This window comes from Lonchura striata, chromosome 1 (genome assembly GCF_046129695.1).
Source record: "Lonchura striata isolate bLonStr1 chromosome 1, bLonStr1.mat, whole genome shotgun sequence".
NCBI lineage: Eukaryota > Metazoa > Chordata > Aves > Passeriformes > Estrildidae > Lonchura > Lonchura striata.
In genome coordinates, this window is record NC_134603.1 from 25,602,704 (window position 1) to 25,627,428 (window position 24,725).

The 24,725-nt window shown below is 39.3% G+C and overlaps 1 protein-coding gene across 4 annotated transcripts; it reads left to right on the forward strand.

Annotated features, from left to right (window-relative positions):
* Positions 1-426: 426 nt before the first annotated feature.
* Positions 427-24,439, forward strand: PIP4P2 (phosphatidylinositol-4,5-bisphosphate 4-phosphatase 2). 4 transcript variants are annotated; one of them, XM_077782949.1, is made up of 8 exons: positions 429-584; positions 3,414-3,564; positions 6,664-6,812; positions 8,210-8,316; positions 10,038-10,161; positions 15,661-15,713; positions 21,599-21,689; positions 22,842-24,439. In XM_077782949.1, the coding sequence occupies exons 1-8, from the start codon at positions 537-539 to the stop codon at positions 22,983-22,985; spliced, it is 867 nt and encodes a 288-aa protein (XP_077639075.1). In that variant the 5' UTR covers positions 429-536; the 3' UTR covers positions 22,986-24,439. The 4 variants fall into 4 exon arrangements, with proteins under 4 accessions (XP_021398865.1, XP_021398866.1, XP_077639075.1 ...); XM_021543190.3 differs by lacking the exon at positions 3,414-3,564 and having other exon boundaries at positions 427-584; XM_021543191.3 differs by lacking the exon at positions 3,414-3,564 and having other exon boundaries at positions 427-584; positions 6,667-6,812.
* Positions 24,440-24,725: the final 286 nt, after the last annotated feature.

The window sequence follows — 24,725 nt, forward strand, 5'->3', positions numbered from 1 at the left end:
CCCTTGAAGGTTCCCATCGCTGTCACCTCGGAGAGTGCCGCCTCAGCCTGTCTGCATCCCCAGAGTCTTGGAAAAGGCGACTGGTTCCAGATAAATCGGCTCTAGCACTTCCCTGGTACTGATGTCAACCTTCAGACACAGAGCTTAAAACACCATTACCAAAACAAATAAACAAACAGACAAAACCAGAAAAAAATCCATACATACATCTCAACCACTGCAGTCTTTTTCGGGAAAAATTTATTTACGCAGAAGGCTGTTACGTTTCGCTTGCAGACACCGCCCCCGGCCTGCCCCGCTCATTACCCCGTGCCGGGGGCCGGCCGGCCCAGCGCCCGCCCCGCCGTCCCTCCTCCCCGCCCCGCTCCCATTCATTCCAGCCCCTTCCTCTGCGCTCCTTCCCCTTCCCCGGCGCCGCCGGCCCGGCCGCCTCCCCGCCCCGCGCCCGGCAGCGGGCAGGGCCCTCCGCGCCGCAGCCATGGCCGCCGAGGGGGTGGACGAGCGCTCCCCGCTGCTCTCCGCGCCCGGCTCCGGCAATGTCACCCCGACCGCGCCGCCCTATCTGCCGGACAGCAGTCCCCGAGGTAAGGCGCTGTGCCGGGCGGGGGGCGGCCCTGGCGCTGCGGCTGCGGCTGCGGCTGTGTCTGGCGGGGACGCGGCGCCGCCGCCCGGGTGCGGCGGTGCGGGCTCCCCCCGCCCTGGCCGCGGGCGGCGGGGGAGCCCCCGCCCCGCCCTCGCCGCTGGGAACAACAGGTAACGCCGCTCCGTGCCCGGCACAGGCCGGGCTCCCCGCCGCGCTCCGGCCTGAGCGGCTCGGGAGGAAAAATAAAAGAAATTTAAATAATTGTTTGCAGGGGCAGAACAAGCCCGAACCGGTCTGCTTATTATAACTCGCTCGCATGCCGCAGCTTGCGTGGTAATTGTTGGGCTTGGGTTTCCCCATTAATTAGGAGCGGGATTAAGTGGCGGATCGGCGCTGAGAGCGGCTCGGCTGGGCGCGGGCGGCTGCGGGCGGGGCGCAGCGCGGAGCCGGGCGCGGAGCGCGGAGCCGGGCGCGGAGCGCGGAGCCGGGCGCGGAGCGCGGAGCCGGGCGCGGAGCGCGGAGCCGGGCGCGCAGCGCGGAGCCGGGCGCGCAGCGCGGAGCCGGGCGCGGAGCGCGGAGCCGGGCGCGGAGCGCGGAGCCGGGCGCGCAGCGCGGAGCCGGGCGCGGAGCGCGGAGCCGGGCGCGGAGCGGAGGGCGGAGCCGGGCGCGGAGCGGAGCGCGGAGCCGGGCGCGCAGCGCGGAGCCGGGCGCGCAGCGCGGAGCCGGGCGCGCAGCGCGGAGCCGGGCGCGCAGCGCGTCCGGGTCGCCGAGGCCGGGACCGCGCGGTGCCTCAGCCCAGGGGTGGCCAGCGCCTGGCCCGGCCGGCGCCTCCGAGCGCCGAAGGGACTCGGTGCAGCGTGGTAGCTGGAGTCCAAAACCACCAGGATGTCCTTGCAAACACGTTTCAAGGCCATAAGTGGTTATGGCTTTATTTTTAAAGCAAGTCCGATACTGCGGTTGCAGATCTGTAGTCGTGGCATAATTACATGGTATTATCTCCCTTGTACAGATTTAGGAAAAATCATGTTGTTGATCAATACTGACTGTTTAATTAGTAGGTGGAAAAAATTACTTAGAAAACATAAATCAGGATGTTATCAAAGTACATTAGTAGATTTTTTTTTCCTTTGGTTTTTTTTTTTTTTCAGTTAAATACTTTAGAGCAGAAATTGAGGTGTGCAGAAAGCTGAAGGAATGAAGACTAAATATTAGTGTAGCCTTGCTAGCAGTATCCTTTAAAATGTAAGATTACAATTCTTATCGCAGTAGGTCCAGTGTGTTGGCCCTTTCTTAACGATTTCTATTCACTGTCTAGATTCATGACATGCATGTAACTAGAATGAGTGAGCATCTGTCTGTTTGGAATTATATTTAACCTTGTAGAAAGCTAGTCCTCTTATCTTGATATGGAAATGTATTTCAGTTAGCTGTAGCTGGTGTTGACTGTTTACTTTGATTTGAACTTAAAAAAGGAGTATAAGGTTAAAAACAGCAGAGGTTGGATGCTTTGGCTTTTTCTTCGGGGTTTATTTGTCATCAATTTTTTAATATTGGCATTATCCCCCAAGTAAAAAAAAAAAAAAAAAAAATCCATATATCTCCCTTAGTTTACATTCTGGGATTTGATATTTTTATTCTTAGTGGTGCTTATCCTGTAACCCTTATTTTTCATACATTTCAATCTGTTTTTTGTTTGTTTGGTTCTTTTTAAGTCTTTATAAATTTAGAAAGTAAGGAAAATGGATTAGATTAGTGACTCTTGTTTGACCCCAGGGTAAAACTCATGACCTGGAAATGAGCTGGATTCTAAATGCTCATTTCAGTTGGTAGCCATGTCCTCCAGTGCCTTCAGTGGACATCTGTTACTTGAGATACCTGGTTGGGCACCTGTGGTGGGATGTAGTGCTTGAGATAAGTGGTTTCTTCCCTAAAATGAGGAGGAACCAACATAGAGCTTTCTTGAATGTTGAATATCTCTTGCTTGATCTGTCTATGAACAAACATTAGGTAGCACTTGAGAACTGCTCTGCAGAACTCTCAGAAAGACAGCTGTGGAACAGAATTGTGCAGAGCCCTGGCACAGGCCCGTAGCTCTATTTCCTTGCTCTGTCAGCTTTCCTTAGTGAAAGGATCTATGCAAGCTAAACCCTTTCCAGCTGACTGGCAGACTTCATCTCTCCCTAGCACAAGGCTACACTTTAGAGGGAAGAATCATTCCTGTGGAAGACTTGGCTTTGCTTCCAAAGCAAACTCCTTCTGCAGAGCTTCCTTGATTAATATCACCTGGATAGTGGTGGAGTGGCAGAGGAAGGAGGAGGAAGCCCTTTGTATCAAAACTACTATCTGAATGCACATTAATAGCTTTATCCCTATAATTATCTACTGTGCCTTATATATCATCCTGAACTTTGAATTAGAGACCATGTTTTGAAGGTAGCCTTCTCTTCCCTTGCTGAGCTGCAGCTGAGACCAGCTGACCCTTCTGTGTAAACTGGTGGATGGTTGAATCCTGGTAATAGCTCAGTGTTTTTAATGATGCAAGTAAGAAAAAGCTTTTCAGTGTGGATGCAGGCCACAGTATTTAAGAAACTTTTCACAACACTGACAAAGGGTGAAACTATCAGTTCTGTTCCCTGTACTAGATGGTTAATCAGTGCTTTTTTGTTTGTTTCTTTTAGGATTTTTGGGCCTTTTCCAGGATTTCTTAGTTTTTAACAACATATCTCTGACATCAATCATTAAACTTTTCCTCTTACCCACCCCCTCACAGGTCATGATAAAGAACTATTTTTTTAAATCAAATAAACTAACTTCTGTTTGACCCTGGTAGGCTGCAAGTGATTCTCTGTGGTTTCCACCCTTCAGCTGGCAGGGGAGGAAAGTGCACAAGCACCACAAGGAATTTCTCAGGTTGCAAATGGGATATCTTCCATTGCATCGCTGTTCTGTAGGGGTGAAGAGGGAGTCAGAAGTACTGCATGGTAGGATACTTTGCTAATCTTGCTGAACTAATTGTTGTTGGGTATTTTTCTTTTTGTTTATTTGATTTGGTTTTTTTGGTTTTTGTTTGGGTTTTTTTATGTGTGTGTGGTTTTTTGTTTGTTTTCATTTTTTGTTTTTTAAAGAAAAATTTATAATATAGCTGTAAACTGGTATGTCAGCAGCAGGGAATTCGCTATCTAATTACATGTTTGCTTGTGTGTATGTGAAGCTTGCCTACCACCCAGTCATGTCCAGCATGACAGACTGATAGACCTTTATGAACTGGTATTAGATATTATAGTTAGCCTGAAATTCAAGCTGTCAAAAAAAAAAAAAAAAAAAAAGTCATACCTAAGTATTCTAATGTGCATTGAAACCTTTTTATTAAGGGGTAATGAGCAGCTAACTCCTGAGACAATGTCATTATTTTCCTTTTCACCATCCCCCACCCACTTACTCTCCCCCAATATACTTTTCTTTAATTTTAGTGGCTTCTTCTGGTTTGTTTTTTGGACCTCTTCAAAATGCCTGTTTTCTTCGAGCATGAAGGTTGCAGTGCCAAGATACCTCATGCTTTCTGCTCCACAGCAAATGTTATTTGCTGCAGCAAGGCTCTGAAAAGCAGCCATTATTCACTTGCTCTCTGATATTTGCTGAGCCAGCAGGACAGGAACAGCGAGGCTGCTTACCTGGAAGCCAAGCAGCTCCAGTATGAGGCTGAAGAAGTGGCTGGCATCGTGTGTAGGGGCTCACACACCTCGGTTTACCAGCTTCTTAAGAGTAATCACTTGGAAATGGGTCTAGACAATTATAAATGTCTAGAAGGTATGGTTGTCAATTTTTCAAGTATTCCAGGATTGTGGAAAGCTGAAATGTTGCTGGCTGTGTGTCTCATCACTTTCTGGTACCCTTAAAGATACTGCTTCTCTTAGTACAGCCACCCTATTCCCAACTCACAGAATTGACTTGTCACACTTTAAATGGAGAGGACAAAGTCAAGAACTTTTGTAAAACAATTGCTTTTCAGAAAAGCAGCCTTAAATCTGGGAGTGAACTGTAGAGGTGTCTTGACAGAGTCTGGTATTTAGTCTTTGGAACATGCATTTTGTTTTCTGTCTGCCTGTTCCCCTAGCCAGAAAGTGTCAGCTGCTCACTGCAGGAGCAGTTAAGCAGTCTGCTGACTGCCAAAACCCACTGGAGCAGCCTTGACTTTGCCACGATGGTTACTCTAACCTGATTTCTGGAGTGCTCTGGTAGGCTTGAGCTTGTTTCTACTTGCCAGTGTGTGTGGGTTGGGTTTTTGTCTTGTATTTGTTTTTTAATGTCTTGTAGTATGTCATGTCCTGTGTGTGGCAGCCTTACTTAAAAGAGGGTATCACAGTACTGCAAAATACTGATTTTTAATATTTATTTTTTGGATGCTGCATTTTTTCAGAATGTATATCCCCACAAACAGAAGAAATAACAGTACTGTTTCCTGATATTTCTTAAGGATGTTATTTTCTGTAACCAATGTATCAGAGCTGAAGGTGTGAAGTTCACTTCCTCACGACATAGAGCATCAGTTTGTATCATGAATTCAGAGTTGTATTGCTGCATATAAGTTAATTTTGTTTCTCACCTGAAATAATTCACATATATTGGATGTGGCTCTGAGACTGTCAAGGTATCCATCTTCTTCCTGCTGCCTCTGTGAGTTAAAATCACGCACAGGTCTGTGTCATGTATAGACCAAGTAGCAAAGAGAGAGAGCAGCATGGCTGTTCAGCATGCACTTCAGAGGTGTGTGATGACTTTTGGATCTGAAGGGCAGACAGGGTTTCTTATATCCCTCCAGCTTATGACATTCACTTCAAGACAGTGGAGGAGTGATGAGTGCTTTCTTACAGGCTTAAATTTAATACTCAGGCTTGTAGGCTTTGATAGCAGCCTGTGATTTCCCTCACCAGCCTCCAGCAGATACTGCTCTGTTCAGTGCTGTTAGTAAATGGGAAATAGGCTGATCTCTCATTGCTTCTCTGAAGATTTTGTTAGCTGCTTGGATGTAATTTTTGAAAAACTTATTGAAGCCCAAGGCTGCAGAGCATTTTGAACTACTAGTATTAAAAAAAGCTAAGTCTGAACTACTGACTATACCTGTTCTGTATTTGCTTACCTGAAATGTCATGAACTTCTTGATGAAATAAAAGTCAGTGCTATTATATGCCAAAGAATTGTGGTGATAAGCTTGTGAGAGATTGCTGTGTTGAATTATTTTCATTCCATGGATTTTTAAGCCTCAGAGAATCTTCAGTGTTTCCTCCCTGTTTTGTTGTGGGCTCCAAGACTGACAAAGCTGGAGTCTGAAGTCTACTCTTCCCTGGAGGCCTGAGGCCATTAAAGCCTTCCTAGTGTCAGCCTCTCCAAACCGACTGAAGACCTTCTTGTGCTTTGGTACTTTGGCTTCTGGACAAGAAAAATACCTGGAACTCTGAGACCTCAGGATTTTTTCTTCAAGACAGCATATATTTGCTGTTGTACTCAAAAAAGAATCATTTCATGCCACTTCCTAAGACCTGTTTTCTTCACAGGACCTTTTTGTATTTTTACTTGTAGTATTTTCTAATATATGGTAAACACTTGTCTGTATATTAGTCCTTTTAGATACTTGTGAATGCTGTTTGTGACTCTTCCTACCTGTGGTGGTTTTTTTTATTAATTTTCTGATAAATTTTTCTTCAAAAGCCAGTCTCTACTAATCTGTAGTAGGTTTGAGGTTTTTTAGTGTTTTTTTCCCATGAATTTTCTGTGAACTGCAAAAAGGTTGGTGTGAAATAAAGTTACACAGATGAGTTCTGTTGGATACAGATTTCTGGGGTGATGTACTGTATGTTTGTGTTGCTGGTTTGCTTTACCTACAACTATGGATGGTTTAGTGTACACAGAAATTGTGTAGAAGGGGAAAACAAACATAGTTTTGTTTTATGTTTATACTAAACACTGAGTTTGAGGTGTGGATTTTTTTTGTTTTTTCAGCCTGTGACTGCTGGAAATGATACTTGCTGGAAGTGTTTTAGGATCCTCTGGTTTTTCAGCTGCGATTTCCTTGTCTCTTGCAGCAGAGCTTCCCCCTCCGTACACTGCCATTGCAAGTCCAGGTGCCAGCAGTGTTCCTGTAATAAACTGCCGTGTGTGCCAGTCACTAATCAATTTGGATGGCAAGCTGCACCAACATGTGGTTAAATGCACAGTCTGCAATGAAGCTACGGTAAAATGGATTTTTGGCGTTTTGTGGGGGGCACTGGGGGTAGCACTCATGTCCTCACCTGGACAGGGGCGTCCCTTCCTGCCACCCCTAAGGAAGAGGACAGGCCAGCCCAGTTGACTGCCAGTGTGGCTGGCGTGCAAGCTGGAGGCGTGCTGGCACGAGGGTGGTCACAAGCAGTTAGAATAAATCTCCATGTGGCTGAGCTGGCTGTGCAGGATGTCTCCTTCTGAGGAGGACAAAAAGCAAAGATGTCATTTAAGTAATTACTCTTCTGTAAAATTGGATATAATTGGTTTTGATGGAAAGAAGAACAGTGTAGAATTGAGCTATTCTAAGAGTGGGAGAAACAAAGTAATGAACCCGCACCTCTCCCTGGATAAATGCCTTTCTCCTAAAATACTATGCAGTCACTTGTAAAAGTCACTTCAGTTAGCTTGTAAAAGACCATAGTAAAACAACTTTGAAGTGTTTAAGTCCTAGGTTCTTTTCCAGTGATCACAGACCTGTTTGTTTCTTCTCCTTTTAATTCAAGTCTTTACTGTTTGGCCTCCTGCTTTTATTTTTTCCTCTTGCCAGTTTTAGTTTTGGGATGCGTTACTGCAGTGCTCCACAGCTTCTGCAAGCATTTGTATGAAAGATACTGGGTTAGATTTATTACATGGATTTATTATATATTTGTTATGTGAAAAGAACTTTAAATTATGTCCTGAAAGCAGGAAGCCTCAAAACTGCATGAAATTTTTTTTCTACTTTGAAGAGAGAGTAGAGAACCTGCCTGATAGTCACTTTCCTGTCCAATATATAATGTTTCAAGCCAAAGTATTGTGCACCTTTTGATTTGCTGCGTGAAAGAGACATTGAAACATGACTCCCAGGTTGGAGAAAGATAATTTCAGTACAGTTTAAAATAAGATTACAGTTCCGTGATGCCTTCATAGTCTCTTAGTGACCAAGAAACAGACTGTGATCCTTTCACTGTTGAATAAAGCCATTGTACCAGGCAAGAGGGGTGGTTTGATGTTTTGACTGGTTTCGGGTCTTTTTTTTTTTTTAAATATATCACTATTTTAACTCACATTAAAAAAGAAAAAACAGCTTAACTGAAGCCTTGAATTGTCATTGCTAAAATATGAATGTTTTTTCCATGAGTTTGCAGAATTTTTTTGTTCTAATAAGGAAATTTTCACTTCTTAAGAAAGAAAAAAATTTGAATTTTGTGTTGACTCTGAAGTTTCCTCTGTAAGAGGAAGTGTATTTCTGTTAACAAGAACTTTTCACTGAAGTTGTTCTGCTTTGTCTTCCTGTAATGTGGAAAAAAGTGAATTGCTGTGACTTCTGATGTGTATTCTCTGGTGGTTTTTTTTTGTTTTGTTTTTTTTTTTTTTTTTTTTGTTTAGCCAATCAAAAACCCTCCTTCAGGGAAGAAGTATGTTAGATGTCAGTGTAACTGTCTCCTTATCTGTAAGGATACATCTCGGAAAATAGGCTGTCCAAGACCAAACTGGTAAGAATAAAACACTTCCAATTCCTTTAGTTTTCTCTAAAGCAGCTGTTATTTTTGAGTTGAGTATTTAAAACTAAAAGAGGTTCAAAGCCTCTCTTTACATGGACACTTACAGAGCATTACTGAATTGCTTCAGACACAGGTAGTGCTAGTGTCCATTTTGAATATATTTTTTTTTAAATTAAAGAAGAAAAAAAGTTTCTTCCTTTTCTTTAAGTCTCAGATGTGTGTGTCACATTGTATAACTACTTTGTAAGGCAAATATAATGTGAAGAGCAATAGAATAAAATCGACTTCTCACTTCTGGTACTTAATATTCATAATTTCTTGGAGGCTTAGTTATTGTAACCACACAGAATACTCACTTTGCTAAGTTCAAAGTGGGGATTTGGAGTGAGATGGGAGATGGAGTAGTAGCTTGACTTCTGTTTCCTTCTTAGTTATGCTGAATTTTCATTCTCCTCTCAGCTCTCAACTTTAATGTACACACTTGTTATAAAAGAAGCAATTGTGGTTGCCATAGTGATTGCTCTTACCATTGGGCTTAAGGTGTTAAAGGTTCCACTGAGGTAGGAGGAGTTTGTTTGGAAGTGGTGCAGCTCTAACATGAGAAATGGAGAGGCAGGCTGAGTCTGCAGAAATGTGCAGGGGAGTTCTACCCCACCAAGTGCCCTAGTCACCAGCCTATTGGCTGTTCTGGTTTTGAAACATAGTTTGAGACTTGTGGGAATTACTCATTTTTACTAACACTTGGTTGGGTAGGACTTCAAAACATTCCGAACATTTTATCGGAGTGCAAAAATGTTCATAGGATAGTTCAGTTATAATATATCACATGGTCGGTAACTAAACTAAATTAGAAATTTGTTAACTTTATTAAAATAATCTCAAAATCATGCATGCAAGCAGTTTTCCTTAGATAGCCTATGTATTTGTCTTGCTAGAAACTGGGCAAAATTGGTGTAGTGTACTTTGAAGGAGAGAGTTGGGCGTATGACCTAAATGGAAGACTCCAGATTGAAGGAAAACCATTCAGAATACCATTTTGGTTGTAGATGGAAGATTTGTAATGCAAATTAAATATTGCTTTAATTTTCCTCTTCACTTTTTTGCTTCTAAGAAGTCTCATCCTCATTCTGAGTTGGTTAAATTGAGTACTGTCAGTTTGGACTGACAAATTGTAGCTAAACAAACACATTGAACATTAAAGCAAATACTTACTTTAAAGTAAATTGATTTTATTTTGTCAACCTAGGGTGGTTTTCCTTTTTACTCATTTTGAGTGGAATTTTTACTGTACCAGTATGGATATGCTTCTTATATTGATATGGTTGTCAGTAGCATGGGAAGGAGAAGTAGATTATGGAAGATCCTTACTCTTTCTACATGTTTCACATGGGTACATACCTTTCAATTCTCAGGCTTGCTCAGCCTGGGTATTAAGTTTTCATTTGTCTGAGGAGCAGTCAGTCATATGTTTGCAGGTCTTTGATACAGGGTTTAGGCTTGTTTGGCTGATCTTATAGGGCAAGAAAGAAAGAATTTTAAAACTGAAAACAGGTTGGAGAATGACTAAAACTGGGTGCATCAGCTGTTTAACAAGTAGATTATAATTTAAACATGTAAAAATGTATTTGGTAGTGACTGAGCTAATTGCTTGAACACATCATCCTTCTCTTTTTCTAGCTTAATTACATGTGTATCTAATGTTCTTAACACAGTAGACGCATCATTACTCTTGGTCCAGTAATGCTGATTCCAGAGGAGCAGCCAGCTCAACCTGCCTTGCCAGTTCAATCAGATGGAACTAGAGTGGTGTGTGGGCACTGTGGAAATACATTCCTTGTAAGTAAAGCATCAGATTCTCCTTCTTGCCTCACCTCACTTTGCTATCCTTCAAGCTGTTTGTTGTAAGCAGTTTTAAGAGTGTATTGCCTCACTCTCTGGCATCATTGAGGAACTAAAACTTCTTTACTCATGATTATGATTGTATGGTCTGTATTTCGTTATCTTTATATGTGTTTCAAGAAAACTTTTAATAGTCTTTCTGTATGTGGATAGGTAAAGCCCATGTCTTACTGTTTTGTGATGTGAGAGTGGGCAGTACTGGAAGAGGAAGTTGGTCTTCCAGGTTCTGTTTAGGTTACAGCAGTGGTGGCTGTATTCTGCAGTGCCAAGAGGGCAGTTCTGTCATTGCTATATGAGCCCCAGAAAGCTGTTGGTTTTGGCACTTGCCATTGGAATATCTGAAGGTTGTTGGAGAACCGGAGGTTTTGGTTTATTTGTAAGAGTGCCAGTTGATCCCATTTTTGAAGTGAAAGGATGCACAAATGTTCTTCTGCTGTTAAACTCTCTGTAACCTTCTCAATGGACAGGGTCCTGGCACACTTGAATTTTGAATAGCAATACACAAGTAAGCTAGTTTTAGCTTCATCATCCAGCAGTGGTTGAATCTCTTTCAAGTTTGTGAGTTGTAGGAAATTACTAGATAAAGGGTGCAGTTAAAGAAAACAGTCACAAGAGAAGTGGCACATTCCTGAAAAAAAGGATTATAAGATATTAAGATCAGAAAATACTCAAGTACATGTTGTGCAAGGAAAAGGGAAGCTTGGGAGCTGCCACTCCATGTCATCTTGTACCAGAAGGGAGAGAAGGGTTGGCTTGTGGCAGGCTCTGTAATGGAATGGGCTTGTGCCTTCAAGTCTTCACTTCAGGTTTATGGATCAGTGAGGTGCTTTTGTGACTTAGCCCCAGCCAGCAGCTAAAGTACCACGCAGCTGCTTGCTCACTGCAAACACCACCCAGCTCCCCTGCCCTGGTGGGGAGGAGAACTGGGAAAAAGGTAAAAAATTGTAGCTTGAGATAAAACAATTTAATGATTGAAATAGAAAAAAAATATTACTAACTATAATAATAACAGTAATAATAGTAATGAAAAGAGAGAAGAGGATTAAAACCCAAGAGAAATAAGTGATGCTCAATACAATTGCTTACCACTTGCTGACCCAGCCAGTGCCCCAGCAGTGATCAGTATCTCCCAGCCAACTCCCATCAAACATGATGTTCTATAGTATGGAATATCCCTTTGGCAAGCTCAGCTCAGCTGTCTTGGCAGTGCTCTTTCTCAGCTTCTTGTGCACCACTTGGCTGGCAGTGCATGGGAAACAGAAGAGGCCTTGACTTAGGGTAAAGACTGCTTATCAACAACTAAAACCTTAGCTTGTTACTGACATTGTTACTAAATCCAAAAGAGAGTACTGTACCAGCTATTAAAAAGAAAATTAATACTCCCAGCTGAATCCAGGACAGGTGTGCTGTAATGTTTTCACTATTACAGTAAGTGATGAGTACAGGGAGCTGGATATGGCCCTTATGCTTCTTTCTTTTATTTTTTTTTTCTGAAAATTAATAGGAATATGATGAGTAAGTAATGTGCTAACTGGAAAATGGTTAGAGAGATGCTTGAAGCTACTAATGCAACGTATATATTAAAAAATACATAATTTCTTACAACCCTTGCTAAAGAACAGTAGTCTGAAACTCAAGATAGCTGAAGTGCCCATAAGTACTAGATTATGCCTTAAAAGGCTAAGTTTTCTAGTTTGGGATTTGTATATTGTGAGTTCATATCTTCTGGCTGCTTTTGAACTTTGTAGTCCTGTCTGCCAGGATAAGATCAATTTGTCACTTCATGGTATGTTGAAAAAGCAACTCTCTGAACCATTAGAAATTGGAAGCTTGGTATTTTTTTATGCTGAGTTATCAAGAAACAAACCTTTTTTTATCTCATGTTATGCAGCTTTCCCACCAGTCTTTTGCTTCCACTTTTTTTTCTGTAATTATGTCTGAGATTCTGAAAAATAAAATTTTTAGTTAAGAAAAATCAGGAAATTGCTTGGATTTGAGAATGACACAAAAAAGTGTTTTAGCCAGCCTGGAAGCTCATTTTCTGAGTTAGTATTTCTGCCTTTTGATATGTCCCTGTTGTGAAGGAAATATGTAATGCTAGATGCATCTCTCCGCAGCTCAGTAGGCTATCCCTTTTACTTTACTTTACTTGGCAGTTAAAAAATAAATAAAATAGACAAGCAAAGCTAGAATCCCTGGGATGGAAAAGTCAAATTGTCATGTTCTGTGTTCTTCTAAGAGCATCAGCTTGTTCACCACATTTGAGATTTTTTTTTTCCATTTGAAAGCATGACTGTGTTTTGCTTGCCTCTGCACATGGGGGTGGGGTGTTATTCACAAATTATGAAAACCACACTTCTTGCTAATGGAATGCCTTAAAGTTTCTCTGTCTTAGCTGGAAGAATGGCTTAGTACTGAAGTGAAATTGCAGCCAAACTATTGATACTTCACATCTTGTTAATCAGATTTTTTTTTCCCTTGGTAACCTGATAGAAGTTCTTTCTGTGTTAAGGTTTCTACACTTTCTGGCAGGTTTGAACTTGACAAGTGGAAAAAGGGATAGAATAGAAAAAGAGGGCAGGAGGAGGGCTTAACTGTGTTGCTAAGTATGAGTTTTATCTCGTTTGGGCTGTTTTGAGAGCTTTTGGGCTTGGGTTGTGCAGTTACTGTTTCTGCCAGCAGTAAGTCATTGCCTGCTATTCCTCTCTGAGGAACCTCTGCCTGCAATGGTCTGTGGCTGTGAGTGGCTGAGTTGCCTTTGGAAATGGGGGTCAAGGGAGGGCTGTCCCTGTGTCCTTCCCCTCTCTGCCATCTTCCTGCTACTCTCCTGTTTCCAGAGGGACCTCAGGGACGAGAAGCCAGGAACAAGCTATGGAAGCCACAGGCTGCATACTAAGCACTATGCTTTGTCAATTCTGTTTTTTTAAAGTAATAAAATATGAAAAGTACTACTTCTGGAATAATTGAATAGAAAACCCATGAAACTTTTCAGAAAAATAAGATATTTTTTAGTTTGTGAAAGTATTTTGCTTTCCCAAAGGACCAGAAGGGAATGGAGAAGAAGCTTCTTTTGCAGCAGCAGCTGTATGTAGGACAGTGTATGTATTTATGTACATATGTCTTTTGTTTTGTTTTGGGCTTTTCTTTTTTTTCACTGTCTTGTGTTGAGAACTATTGTAGGCTTTGAAGGAAAATGTTTGACTGCTCTTCCAATAATTCCTTTGATGGATATCTAGTTTTGTCCACAGTTGACATATTGATGAGTTCTGTATTCCTTATCTCTTCATCTGTGTTTCAGTACATCTAACCAGAGATTTGGGCTGTATATTGTATTGTTCCAATTAAAAAAATCATTGTATTCTCAACAGAGAGCTAAATTTCATGTAACTGTAACAACATGAATCAATATTAGGTACTTTAAAGCACTCTGGAGTATGGGTAAAAAATGCCAACTTAGTCATAATTAGAATGTACACGAACAGAACCTTTCGCCACTGTGCTAATATAATTTGAGTTCTTGCTCTTTGAAAGTCATGTCACTATTTTGCTTTTTCTACAAATACTTCTGGTTTGTATAAAAGGCATCATAACAGCTACTGCTTCTGTTGTTTACAGGTAACTCTCAGTGAAAACAGATTATTGCTGACTCTTTTACATCAATAATTGGAGCCCAGATACATTTGAGTTTGTAGTCATTAATAATTTGGGCTAATAATTAGAAATCTTAAAACTCTGGAAAGGTCATTAATGAGTAGCCAAGGAAATAGAGTTGCCTGCACTGTGATATAGAATTGAAACTGGTGTGTAGAAGTGAAGTTGAATTGCAATTAGGTAAAATATAGATCCTGGAATTAGACTTCTTTTTATTTCTGGAACTGTAGTTTAAAAAGCTGAAATAACTGCTCTGGTGAGGTCTCTCTTCATCTCCAAAACTGACAATTGCATTTTATCCCAGTTTCACTGTGTAGAATTAAGGGAAACTGAGTAGGTTTTTGAAGGGGTTGCAGAAAAATACTTAACTTGCTCCTCTGCCAGGAATGTGGAAGTAGAATTAATGCTCTAAAAAAGCTTTGCTTGGTGGGGAGTATTACAGAAGTTTTATTAAAGAATAAAATAAAACTTTGCTTAATCAGTTTGGTCAAGTTTTGTAAACAAATAATACTGGTTACATAGTTGTCCTGTAAATGTGTAAATGGATACTTCAGAACAGGAAAATGAAAGATGGATTTGTTTTTAGTGAAGATTTATCCCCAAGTAAAAAAAAAACAAACCTGAGTGGGATACTCAAGAGGGAGGAGAATGTTCAGTAAATACCACAGTTCAAAACCTTGCTCACAGCAAAATCTCTTCATACTGACAAGGCATGAGAAGACATATCTTTCTTAGTCATAAAATCATAAATTTCTTCTCAGCATTTAAATGGTGCTTGCTATAGGTTGGTGCTGTTTTCCATACAAGGATGGGCTCTGATTTTGATTTGTGGCTGTAGCAGTTACAACACTTTCACTAAAGTAGGGCAGCTTCAGATTTCTCACAGAGATAAGGCAGGGCTGCACTGTGGCTTCTTCCCCTGCTTTTAACTTGCAGTGTGATTTTTTTGCATCACCAAGAAAACTTCCAACTACCCTCCACTTGAGAAAGGCAAGGGAAGAGAGTTGTAGTTAGAAAATAACTGCTTATAGGGAGAAGAAAAAGAACCTTATTCCCTTGATCAAGGTAAACATGTTTAAATGCTTGCTTAATGCTTGCATTACCACAGAATGAAATTTAGCAGAACCTGCTGTTTCTAAGTGAGTATATCACTGTGTATCCCCTGGTTGAGTTAGTTCTAGGAATTGCTTTCTCTAAGGTTGTTTCTTACTTAGGTTTTAGTCTGAGTGTGGAATGGGGTGACCCTACTATGTACAATTTTACATATCATCTTTTTAACAGTCATGCAAAGTAGCCAGTAGTGTTCTGTATCTCATTGATGTAAAACCTGATATCTACTTTCTTAAATACTCTTGAAACATCTTTCTCTATACCCATAACTTAATTTTCATAAATGATGCAAGAGTTGGGCAAAGATTGGAAAATACTGTCTGTAATTGTGCCAAAGAAAACACACTTATTTTGATTCAGGGTATATTCATGATGTTTAAGTAAGAGAAAAAAAACTATTAATATTATAATGTTACCCATACTACGCCTGTGGATGCAACCACATTACGTCAAGCAAATTTTGTAATACTAAGGCAAGTCATGGGAAATGTTCACATGGAAATCCACATCCAATGTTGCCACTGACAAAAGGGAATCCCATTTATAGAAGAAAACAAAATACAAGTCAAAGAGAGTCTGAGAAGCAAAATGGTTTTTTAGTGGCATTTAACATTAAGTGCAATAACCATTTTCTCAGGTCTGCTTTTCAACCTTTTACTTTTTCTCTTTTTACAGTGGATGGAACTGAGGTTTAACACACTAGCAAAATGCCCACACTGCAAAAAAATGTAAGTTCTCTGAAAGCAAGTTTATGTAAATTACTGTGAAGTAGCCAGTGTTTCTTCTGTAAGTCTTTGGAGTAAAATGTGTTGGCTGTGCTGATTATATTGCTGTACTCACCTGAACTTCAAGGCTGAAGATACTATGTGTACCTGAATTCTCCATTCTTTATGCAGAAATCAGTAGCTTTGATATATCCACCTGCATTTATGAAAATCTCTGATTGAATTGATAGAGGCAAAAATAAGCTACTAACAATAGACAGGAATATGTTGCTAAAATTAACATTTTATGTTCTTGAAATTTTACCTCTTCATACACTAGTAATCAGATGTCATCTTTAAAGGTAGAACTAGAATTGCTTTATTGTAAAGGGAGGAAAGGATATAATCTTATCTTAATGTGGAAGAGGGTTTACTGACACTAAACTAACTTGTGTTAAGCATCTTAATGCATTAGCTTGTTTAATGTTTATGAATAGCTGTGGAATAACTTGTCTATTCACTTGTTATTACTTCAAGAAGAACAATAAAAATTAGAATACAAGAGCTGTAAGCTTTTTGTTTTGGTTTGGGGTTTTTTGGGCCTCATTTTGAGTGTGTGTTTGGCCTTTCTTATCTGAGCTCAGGAATTCTTAATTTGAATTGTTGCACTAGTAACATACTTGAGATTTGTATGATATCTCAGCCACTAGGTGTGAAATAAGACATAAATATTACTTCAGAGACCTTAATGTCCTGCTGATTTATTTAAATATTTGTCTTCCTTTGACAGGCAAGTGTGATTTCTAGTTAAAGGAACAAATATGTTTTCCACTGGGAATGGAGAACCTCAGCTGTGCTGCATGTTGTAGGAAAAATAGCAGGTCCCTTAGGAAGGAGGAAGTGTAGGATAAATGTACTGTAGGTGTGGGCATGGCCTGGTCTTCAACACTGATTGAAGCCTTTTTTTCAGAGTATTGATAGAGGAGTCATCTGGTGCTGTGTTTAACCTCAGGGGTGTAACCAACCAGGTGTGGAGTTGTGGAAATGCTCTAATTTGCTTAGGTTAAATAAAGTCAGCCTTGATGAGATGCTGCTTTGCAGGGGTGTGTGTACTGACACATTAAGTCTGTTCAGTCTTTGAGGAGGGGTTGGAGTTTTTTGTTTGGTTTGTTTTAAAACTAATTGCAATTATGTTTTACATTTTATGCCACCCTTGTTAGGGGACCTTGGCTTTTCTCTTGACACTCCTTAGGTCAGGATTATTTGTTGTTTAACCTTAAAGACAAAAACCAAACAAACAAAAAAACCAACCCTAACAATAACAGCAGCAAAATAAACTATGCTCCAAGCAACAGTCAAAAGTCACAGCATGTGTTCTTTTTGTCTGTCCTCCGTTGATTAATGTTGCTTCTGTTTTAAATTCTAGCTGAACTCAAAGTTTTTTGTCGTGTTCTCCTCCATAAAGTGCAAAGCATGCTATCCGTATGCAGGCGAGTGGGAGCCTCTCTTCAGTGCAATTTGTGATAATTACAGCTTGCATGGCAACTGTATTGCAGAATGCAAAACAAATTTTAACAAGTGGGCACGTCTGTCCTTGGGCTGAGGATGCAAACTGTGGAATATTGTAATTTAGCTTTGAATGTGCTGGTTGGTGTTTTCCCACATTTGAGATGCAATGGTTGGGAGTTCTTCACTTCCAGCAGCATAAACATTTCTGATACATGGATTTAGGGCACAGCATAGGTGAGACACAGCTTTGAGTCATGACGATGGAATAAATAACTGTGGTGACCTGCTTTCTATCAGGTCTTTGTCAGAGGTCAGCATAGCCAAGTAGTTAGAAGGGAATGTAGGGTTTCATCTTATTAATGCAAAAATTCTTTCATTAGTAGCTAAGTAGTCAGATGTAAAACTGTTTCATTCCTTCTGTTGATATTTGTCACTGAAAAAAGGATAGTGTAGATTAAGGCAAAAGGCACCTTGAATCACTGCAACAGTAGCTTTTTCAAGGAGACATTTGGCTGACACTTTCAGATTAATAATTTTCTTTCAAATGTTTTTAAAACTGCAGTGAATCTCTGCAAATTGTTTGTGACCTTGCATTTGGTTGACAAATACTAGATTTTTTTAGATCAAGAATGTCTTCTAAAACTTATGGGGAGATCAGAAGTTATTACATGGAAAAGTTAATAATGAAACTGTGTTCAGGGAGAAATAAAGCCATCATGCCTCATAGTAACTAAACAAAGGAACTTCTCATACCTGAATGTAGGGGGAAATAGGATCTTCTTGTCTGCTTTTAATCCCATCTATGTGCTACCATTGTGATACAACTTTTGTGACGCACTTGTTTTGTCTTGAAAAATGACTTGGGAAATGTAGGAAATTAATTATGCTATAGAGAATAAAATCTTATTTGGTAAATGCCCAAATATCTTTGGAAGTGGACTATGAACCTGTCGTGTTAGTATAGGCAAGGTGTTTGCAGAAACCTTACTGATGTGTAGTGGTTCTGCTGACACAGGCTCTTACTTGCATTGGGAAAATAAATGTAGCTAATGAGGAAATTGTAATGATACAGTTGTATTTTATAGTGACACCTGGGAATGGGGGAGAAACTGTTTTTGCTGATTTAGTGCTCTTCTGTATTTTTAAACACCAGATGTTTATCAGCTTATTTCCCAAGAGTGAGAGATTCAGTAAAGGCTTCTCATATTTTTCTCATTTAATGATGAAGAAGCAGGAACTGTTTTTTTTTTTTGCTGTTCTCTTTTTCAAGATGTCTTTTAAGTAATCTAGGAAATCAGTTCATTAATTCAGTTACTAGAAAGGGAATTGAATGGTACAGGTTATTATTACAGAATGTAAAATCTATTTTTTTCCTATAGAACCTATCTCTTTTACTTTTTAAGGTCTGCCAAAACTTTGAACCCTAATGAATTTATAACACCTTTGCCCCATGAAGGACTTACAGGAAAGAGAGATGTTGGAACCCCATCACTACTGTGGAGGCTAATTTCAGCAGTGCTATTCACCTTCAAAATATTGGCATTTTAATTTTTCTCTTAAAAACATACTTGAAATCCTGGTCATAATTCCTATTACTTGGAGCACAAGAGACCTTCCTGTGGTACTTCTTTTATAGTCTTGGTCTCATGTGGCAGTTTTCCCCTCTTCCAATTACTCCCTGATGCAGTATTGGATTTGGCATCTTTTATTGTATTATTTTATTATATATTTTATTATATTTTATTTGGCATCTGCTGCTCTCCAGAGTTCTGATAGGTGCCTTTGCTTCCTCAGCAGCAGCTCAAAAAGAAGGAACTGGTGCCTTCCTGAGAGTTCCCTCATATTCCCACAATGGAACTAATTGGTTGCTTCTGTAATATGAAGAAAGCTCTTTTGGTCCCATTTTTAATATTGCCAGATGTGCTTATCAAAGTTGTCACTGTTGGTAGGTTTTTGGGATAGAGTTTCAACTTTTTTTATTCTAAGTTAATTTGGGGGTTTTATGTGTAATTTGGGGTGGGTAGAGGAAGCTTCACGATCTAGAGAGGCCAGTGGCGAACATCACTATTGGGAGGTGAAAAATGAATAATGATTTATTTGGACTCCTAGGTCTCTTACATGCCTGTATAAACTTCAGTATCTTTATTTAATGATTACTTTCTGTGGAAAGAGAAAAGCAGCTAAATTGAGACATTCTTTACATTTCTATTTTGTGGTATTTTAGTTGATGGTTTCTCCCTCAGCCTTTCTTACTGGATAGGAGGAGACACATGAAAAATATGGATGGAAAATACACACAGCAATATTATGATTACAAAAATAAGACTGTAAGTCAGCTCTGAAAGTGAAATCTCTTTCCCAGAATGAACTTCGGCTCTGCATGCAATACACAGCACAGTAAATACCATGTATGTTTTAGGTGTATTGAACATGACATTTTTATCAGCTTATCCTATTGTATTCAGCTCTATAATAGAATTAACTCTGAGTACAAAGCCACAAAATCCTGCAAAGAAGGGAACCTAAGGTCAGTTTGGCAAATTCAATGTCTTCCCTTTTTCCCTTTTATAAAACTACAGTTTGGTTTTATTATTTTTAACTTATGTAACTTGGAATTGAACAACATATCAATCTCTTTCCTAGAATGGCTGTAGAGTGGCTTTTGGGGGAATGTTTGGAGGTGTATGTTTGAGGGTAAGATACCATTATTTGCCCAACTGGGAATTCTCTTACCCTAATCCTACCCCAGGCACCCTCCAGTGTCCCAGGTCACTATGTATTGTGAGGTTTTACTAAGGAAGTAATTTCCCCATGGAAGCTAATGAGTAGTACTGTTTGGGGACTTTTTCAGCTCCTCTGAAAATGGCTTGTGAGTAGTCACTTCATTCAACTCTTGCCTTAAAAGATGGAGCTCATTGTGTTAGCTTGAGGACTGCAGTGGTGTTTGTTTGTCTTTTTCTCTTGGAGCATTTCAGAAATTCCTTGTAAAGAAATAACATGGAAGTAAAGCTGCTTAAAGCAATCTATTTGAAAGCTTTCTAAGACAAACGCTTAAAAAATTTTAGTCACATGCTAAGCATATGAGGCCTTGCTATGTGGTTAATTAACTGGAGCCAGAAATTTGGTCAATCATATGACACATGTACTACTTGAATTGTTTAGCAGTGCTTTTTTCTGTTATGCATTTGTCTTGAATAAGTTGAACTATCATGAGATGAGTAAAAGCATTACACTATTTCCAAAGGTGTGTTGATCTCCCAGAATGGGATGAAGTACTTAACTAATGATAGCTTGCTTCAGGATGCTTCAAAACACCTCCAAGATAGATAATACATGTTTTATAATACATGTTATATGCCTCTCGTCCTTTTAACTGTGTTTCAGTGGGCTTAAATAATATTCCTATTTTCCTCAATAGTAAGCTGTATGTGATTGCAAATGTGTTACTCAAGATGTATTTGCTAAACAATGCTGAGCTTCTAGAATAATTTTTCTAATCTGTAGTAAATAATGTAATGTTTTATTTGCAGTGTATATTCTGAGTGAAGCACTGTAATAGCTTGATGCAGAAGGTAGAGACAGAGCTGTCTGTCTTGGAGGTCATTGTCTAGATGATGAGTGACAGAACTTCCAGGGGATTTATTTACCTTGGTTGTTAGAAGTGATTTGTGCAGCTCATATCAATTGTGGTAGAACAGTGAAATTGAAAAGTAAGAAGAGCTTGCCATGTTCTTCAAGTTGACTTAATGGTCTAAAGAATTTCAGTATTTGGAGATGTTGAACATGGAAAATAATTACAAGTCTGTGACTAAAATTATTTGTATTTATCTTCAGAGCGATTTAGTCACTGAACAGTATTGAGTATCCAAGAAATGGACAGTGAAGGTTGTTATCAATGACATGTAGGGGTGGTAGAAGTTATTTTCAGTTACTTAGATGCAGTGAAGTATTGAAGCCATATGCTGATGTACTAAAAGTCTGAAAGGTGTCTTGCAAGCAGCATGGAACTGAAAAGCAAACTTGAGTTTTGCCATCCAAAGGCCATCCAAGACAATTACTGGGGTGCACTGTGGGTACAGAAGGTAGGCACACTCAAACTGGGGGTGTGACACCATTCCCTTTCTTGTAAACACCTAGATTTTTAGGTACTAGATAATCACCAACTGTTCTTTAAAATAAAAATGAGGACTCTGTCCTGTACTTTGTAGTATAACTGTAGACTTTGCTTACAACTCTATAAACTTAAGATGGTGTATTGCCATTCTCTTTCCATCCTCCCTTTGAGACTGAACAGTTACTGTTGGTGGTAGGGGTGGTTTTTGTGGTGACTGTTACTTGGTTGGTTGGGTTTGGGATTTTTTGTTTGCTTTTAATTTACCATACCATTTATTTTCTGACAGTTCTTCTGTTGGAAGTGCACTGCCACGGAGGCGCTGCTGTGCATATATCACTATTGGAATGATATGCATCTTCATTGGTGTTGGATTAACTGTGAGTGATGTCCCCTGATAAATTTGCAACTGTGTGCGGGAGGGTGTGTGTTCAAAGGCGTTCTCTTAGTTGATCAGCTCTTCTTTTCCCAGCATTTGAGTAAAACTTTCTAAATTGGTGTGGTTTTTGTCATGTCTCTTAAAACTCTGGACTTTATCAAAGTGCAAGAATACCTTTGTAAAAAAAAAAAAAAAAAATCCCTTTTCTTGCCTACTCAGATGATCTCTTTTTTCTGATGTTAAATTTGACTCTTCATCTCTAAAAATTTCAGTTTTATGAAAAATAGTTCACTTCAATGTAGAAATCCTGGAACATCTTGCTCTTGCTAGAGTTCTCAAAACTTCCATGTTTCCAGAAATACATGTTGCTGTATAGCCAGAAATAAAAGTTCCAGTGCAATAGAAGTGAATGGGATTCCAAGTACTAGAAATATGTATGAGTCTTTGTGTTTTGTAAAAGCTGTAAAGAGTAAAACCAGCTCATAAGCTATTTGCAAATGAGAAGGCTCAGTCTGTTGTTAACTCTGTTAAGTGGAACTAGTGGTATCTGGCTTACCAGTATCTCATAGAGGTTACTAGAGCAAACTTTCTATTCAAGAATCCCAGAAAAGTTAATGTGAGAAAATATCTCCAGTGAAATCATATGTGTAATTCTCATTATGCCTCTATCTTGTGTTTTAACTACTCATAGTTATTTATGTATGATCTTAAATGAGTTACGAAGGATTTTCCAGGTTCCTTAATAGAAACAAAGCCAGAATTAAAAACAGTGAGAGACAAATTTCTTTTATTTTTCTTATGACCTTACTGAATTGGAAAATTATGTGAAAACATTTTTCCATAAGATTTGTCCAGAGGCTTGTGTAGCTTCCATCCTTGGAGTTATTTGGGACCTAGCTGGGTTAAAACCATGAACAGCTTGGTCTGACCTTGGGGTTGACCCTACTTTGATTGGGGAGCTGGCACTAGAGGTCTCCTGATCTCCCTTTCAAGCTCAATTATCCTATGCTTATGTAAAATCATGCTAATAAAATACCTAATTTGTCCTTACCAGAGTTGAAAAGGTGCTGAAATGCTTTTCCTTAATATAACTTGCTCTTGCCTGAAGAACAGATAGTGCTGTATGTTTGACACTACTGTTTTCTCTTTTTAGGTTGGTACACAAGATTTCGCCAGGCGATTTCACGCAACATATGTTTCTTGGGCTGTTGCTTATCTCTTAGGTTTAATCTGCCTCATTCGAGCCTGCTACTGGGGGGCCATTAAAGTCAGCTATCCAGAGCACAGTTTTGCATAGAGAAATTGTTAGGTAAGAGATGAACATCTAGTAGTTCTGGATATTACATCCTGGACACTTTTAAAACCTTTCCTGTAAGGATTCCATTCTGTTCAAAGTAGTTTAAAGACTGGGGGTCTCTTAAGAACAAAGTTCATTGCACTACATAATATGCAAATAGTTTGTTTTGCTGCTAGATTCCCTAGCTCTGAATACTAAAGCTGTGTTTACATGTTCATAACTCTGTCTTTATAGGTGTTGAATTTTATTTCAACAGACAGTATTAAGTTTTACATTTCCTTTGTTATGTTAAAATCCGTCTGCCATTTTTCTAGATTATCAGTAAGAATTCAAAAGCAAAGTGTTTATAAGTGTTTCTACAGTAGCTTCACATTTGTACTTAACATTTTAACTAAAATGATATTCAAGTGGCTTGCTTTAAAACCTAAGCAATAAGCATTTTGCTTGAACTGCTTTACTGCATCTTTTGCCTAAGATCATAGTGACCTTATTCAGGAAATGAAAGTTGTGAGTGTTTAAAAGACTGACACTGTTGCTCGAGAGACATTTGTAAACACTGTATGCTTGGAGATTTTTCAGGTAGAGAGATGCTCTTTTGATAGTCCAATTAAATTTCCATTTATCCAGGGTTGGATTTCAGTTAGGATAAACGCTTTTTCCTCAAGGATCCTGGGACTGAGGTTTTGGTTTGTTTTTGAGGTTCTGGTTGGTTTTTTGTTTTGTTTTATTTTAATTGGCAAGTCCTAAAAGCCATGCTCGGATTATGGAACTTAACTCTGGTTATTCATACAAGTTCCTTTACAGGGTCTAAGGGAAGCATTTCATATAACTCAGTTTGTAATACTTCAGTGTCATGTAGATGACAATAAGACGGTGATGGGTTACCTCTTACTTTCCTCTGATCACATCAGATATTTCCCTTCTTGGAAGAGTTATGACACTGGTCACTGCAAAGGGAGACACTGTAAATTCTCATTAACTGCTGTAATAAGGAAATTAGCAAACTATTACTTGGACCATTCCATCAAAGTACATCTAAACAATTTAGCACTGACTTGCCAAGAGAATACGGAAACAGAAAGTTTTTTCTAATGATGTATTCACAAAGGATTGAGGGACCAGTTCTTGCACTGCCCATCTTTATAATTTTAAACAAGTTTTTGCTAAATTCAGAAGGAATGTCCTGAGTGATTTAGACAACTAGTAATTTAGCTAATGGGGTCAGATGGGTAAATTAATATGGATGTTTCAGGGATACATGTAATTTAAATTATCTATGTTCCTGCTAAGTCAAAATGATATTCGGATAAGGATTTTGGAGCACAATAAATGTAAATGATTGAACTGTAAATGATCTGTCTTTGTATGACGCTAAATGTATAAAAGCAGTAGCTCAGGATTACAATGTACCTTTTACAAATAAACTAATAAAGAAATAAAGATTATTATTCAAACTTAAATGTATTTTGTATTTATATGTATATAAAAATGTGTAATTGGACAAATTTGCTGATATGACACAGGAACCACAAAGGTGTTGCACACCAAAGGTGAGCTCTTCTTTTTTGCCAAATGGCAGCCTCAGGAATATAAGAGAGCAATAATAAATTGCAGTTATCTTGATGTTTTAGGAAGAGTGAGGACATAAATAAGGGATGAAACCACTGTTGGGATTCTATTTTCTTATGACCTTACTGAATTGGAAAATTATGTGAAATCAATGGATTACTGATGGACTAA

Coding starts and splice junctions, on each gene's coding strand:
- PIP4P2 (XM_077782949.1), top strand. CDS start 537: ATGTCACCCCGACCGCGCCGCCCTATCTGCCGGACAGCAGTCCCCGAG. Junction 585..3,413: donor GCCGGACAGCAGTCCCCGAG/GTAAGGCGCTGT, acceptor TGACCCTGGTAG/GCTGCAAGTGATTCTCTGTG. Junction 10,162..15,660: donor ACTGTGGAAATACATTCCTT/GTAAGTAAAGCA, acceptor CTCTTTTTACAG/TGGATGGAACTGAGGTTTAA.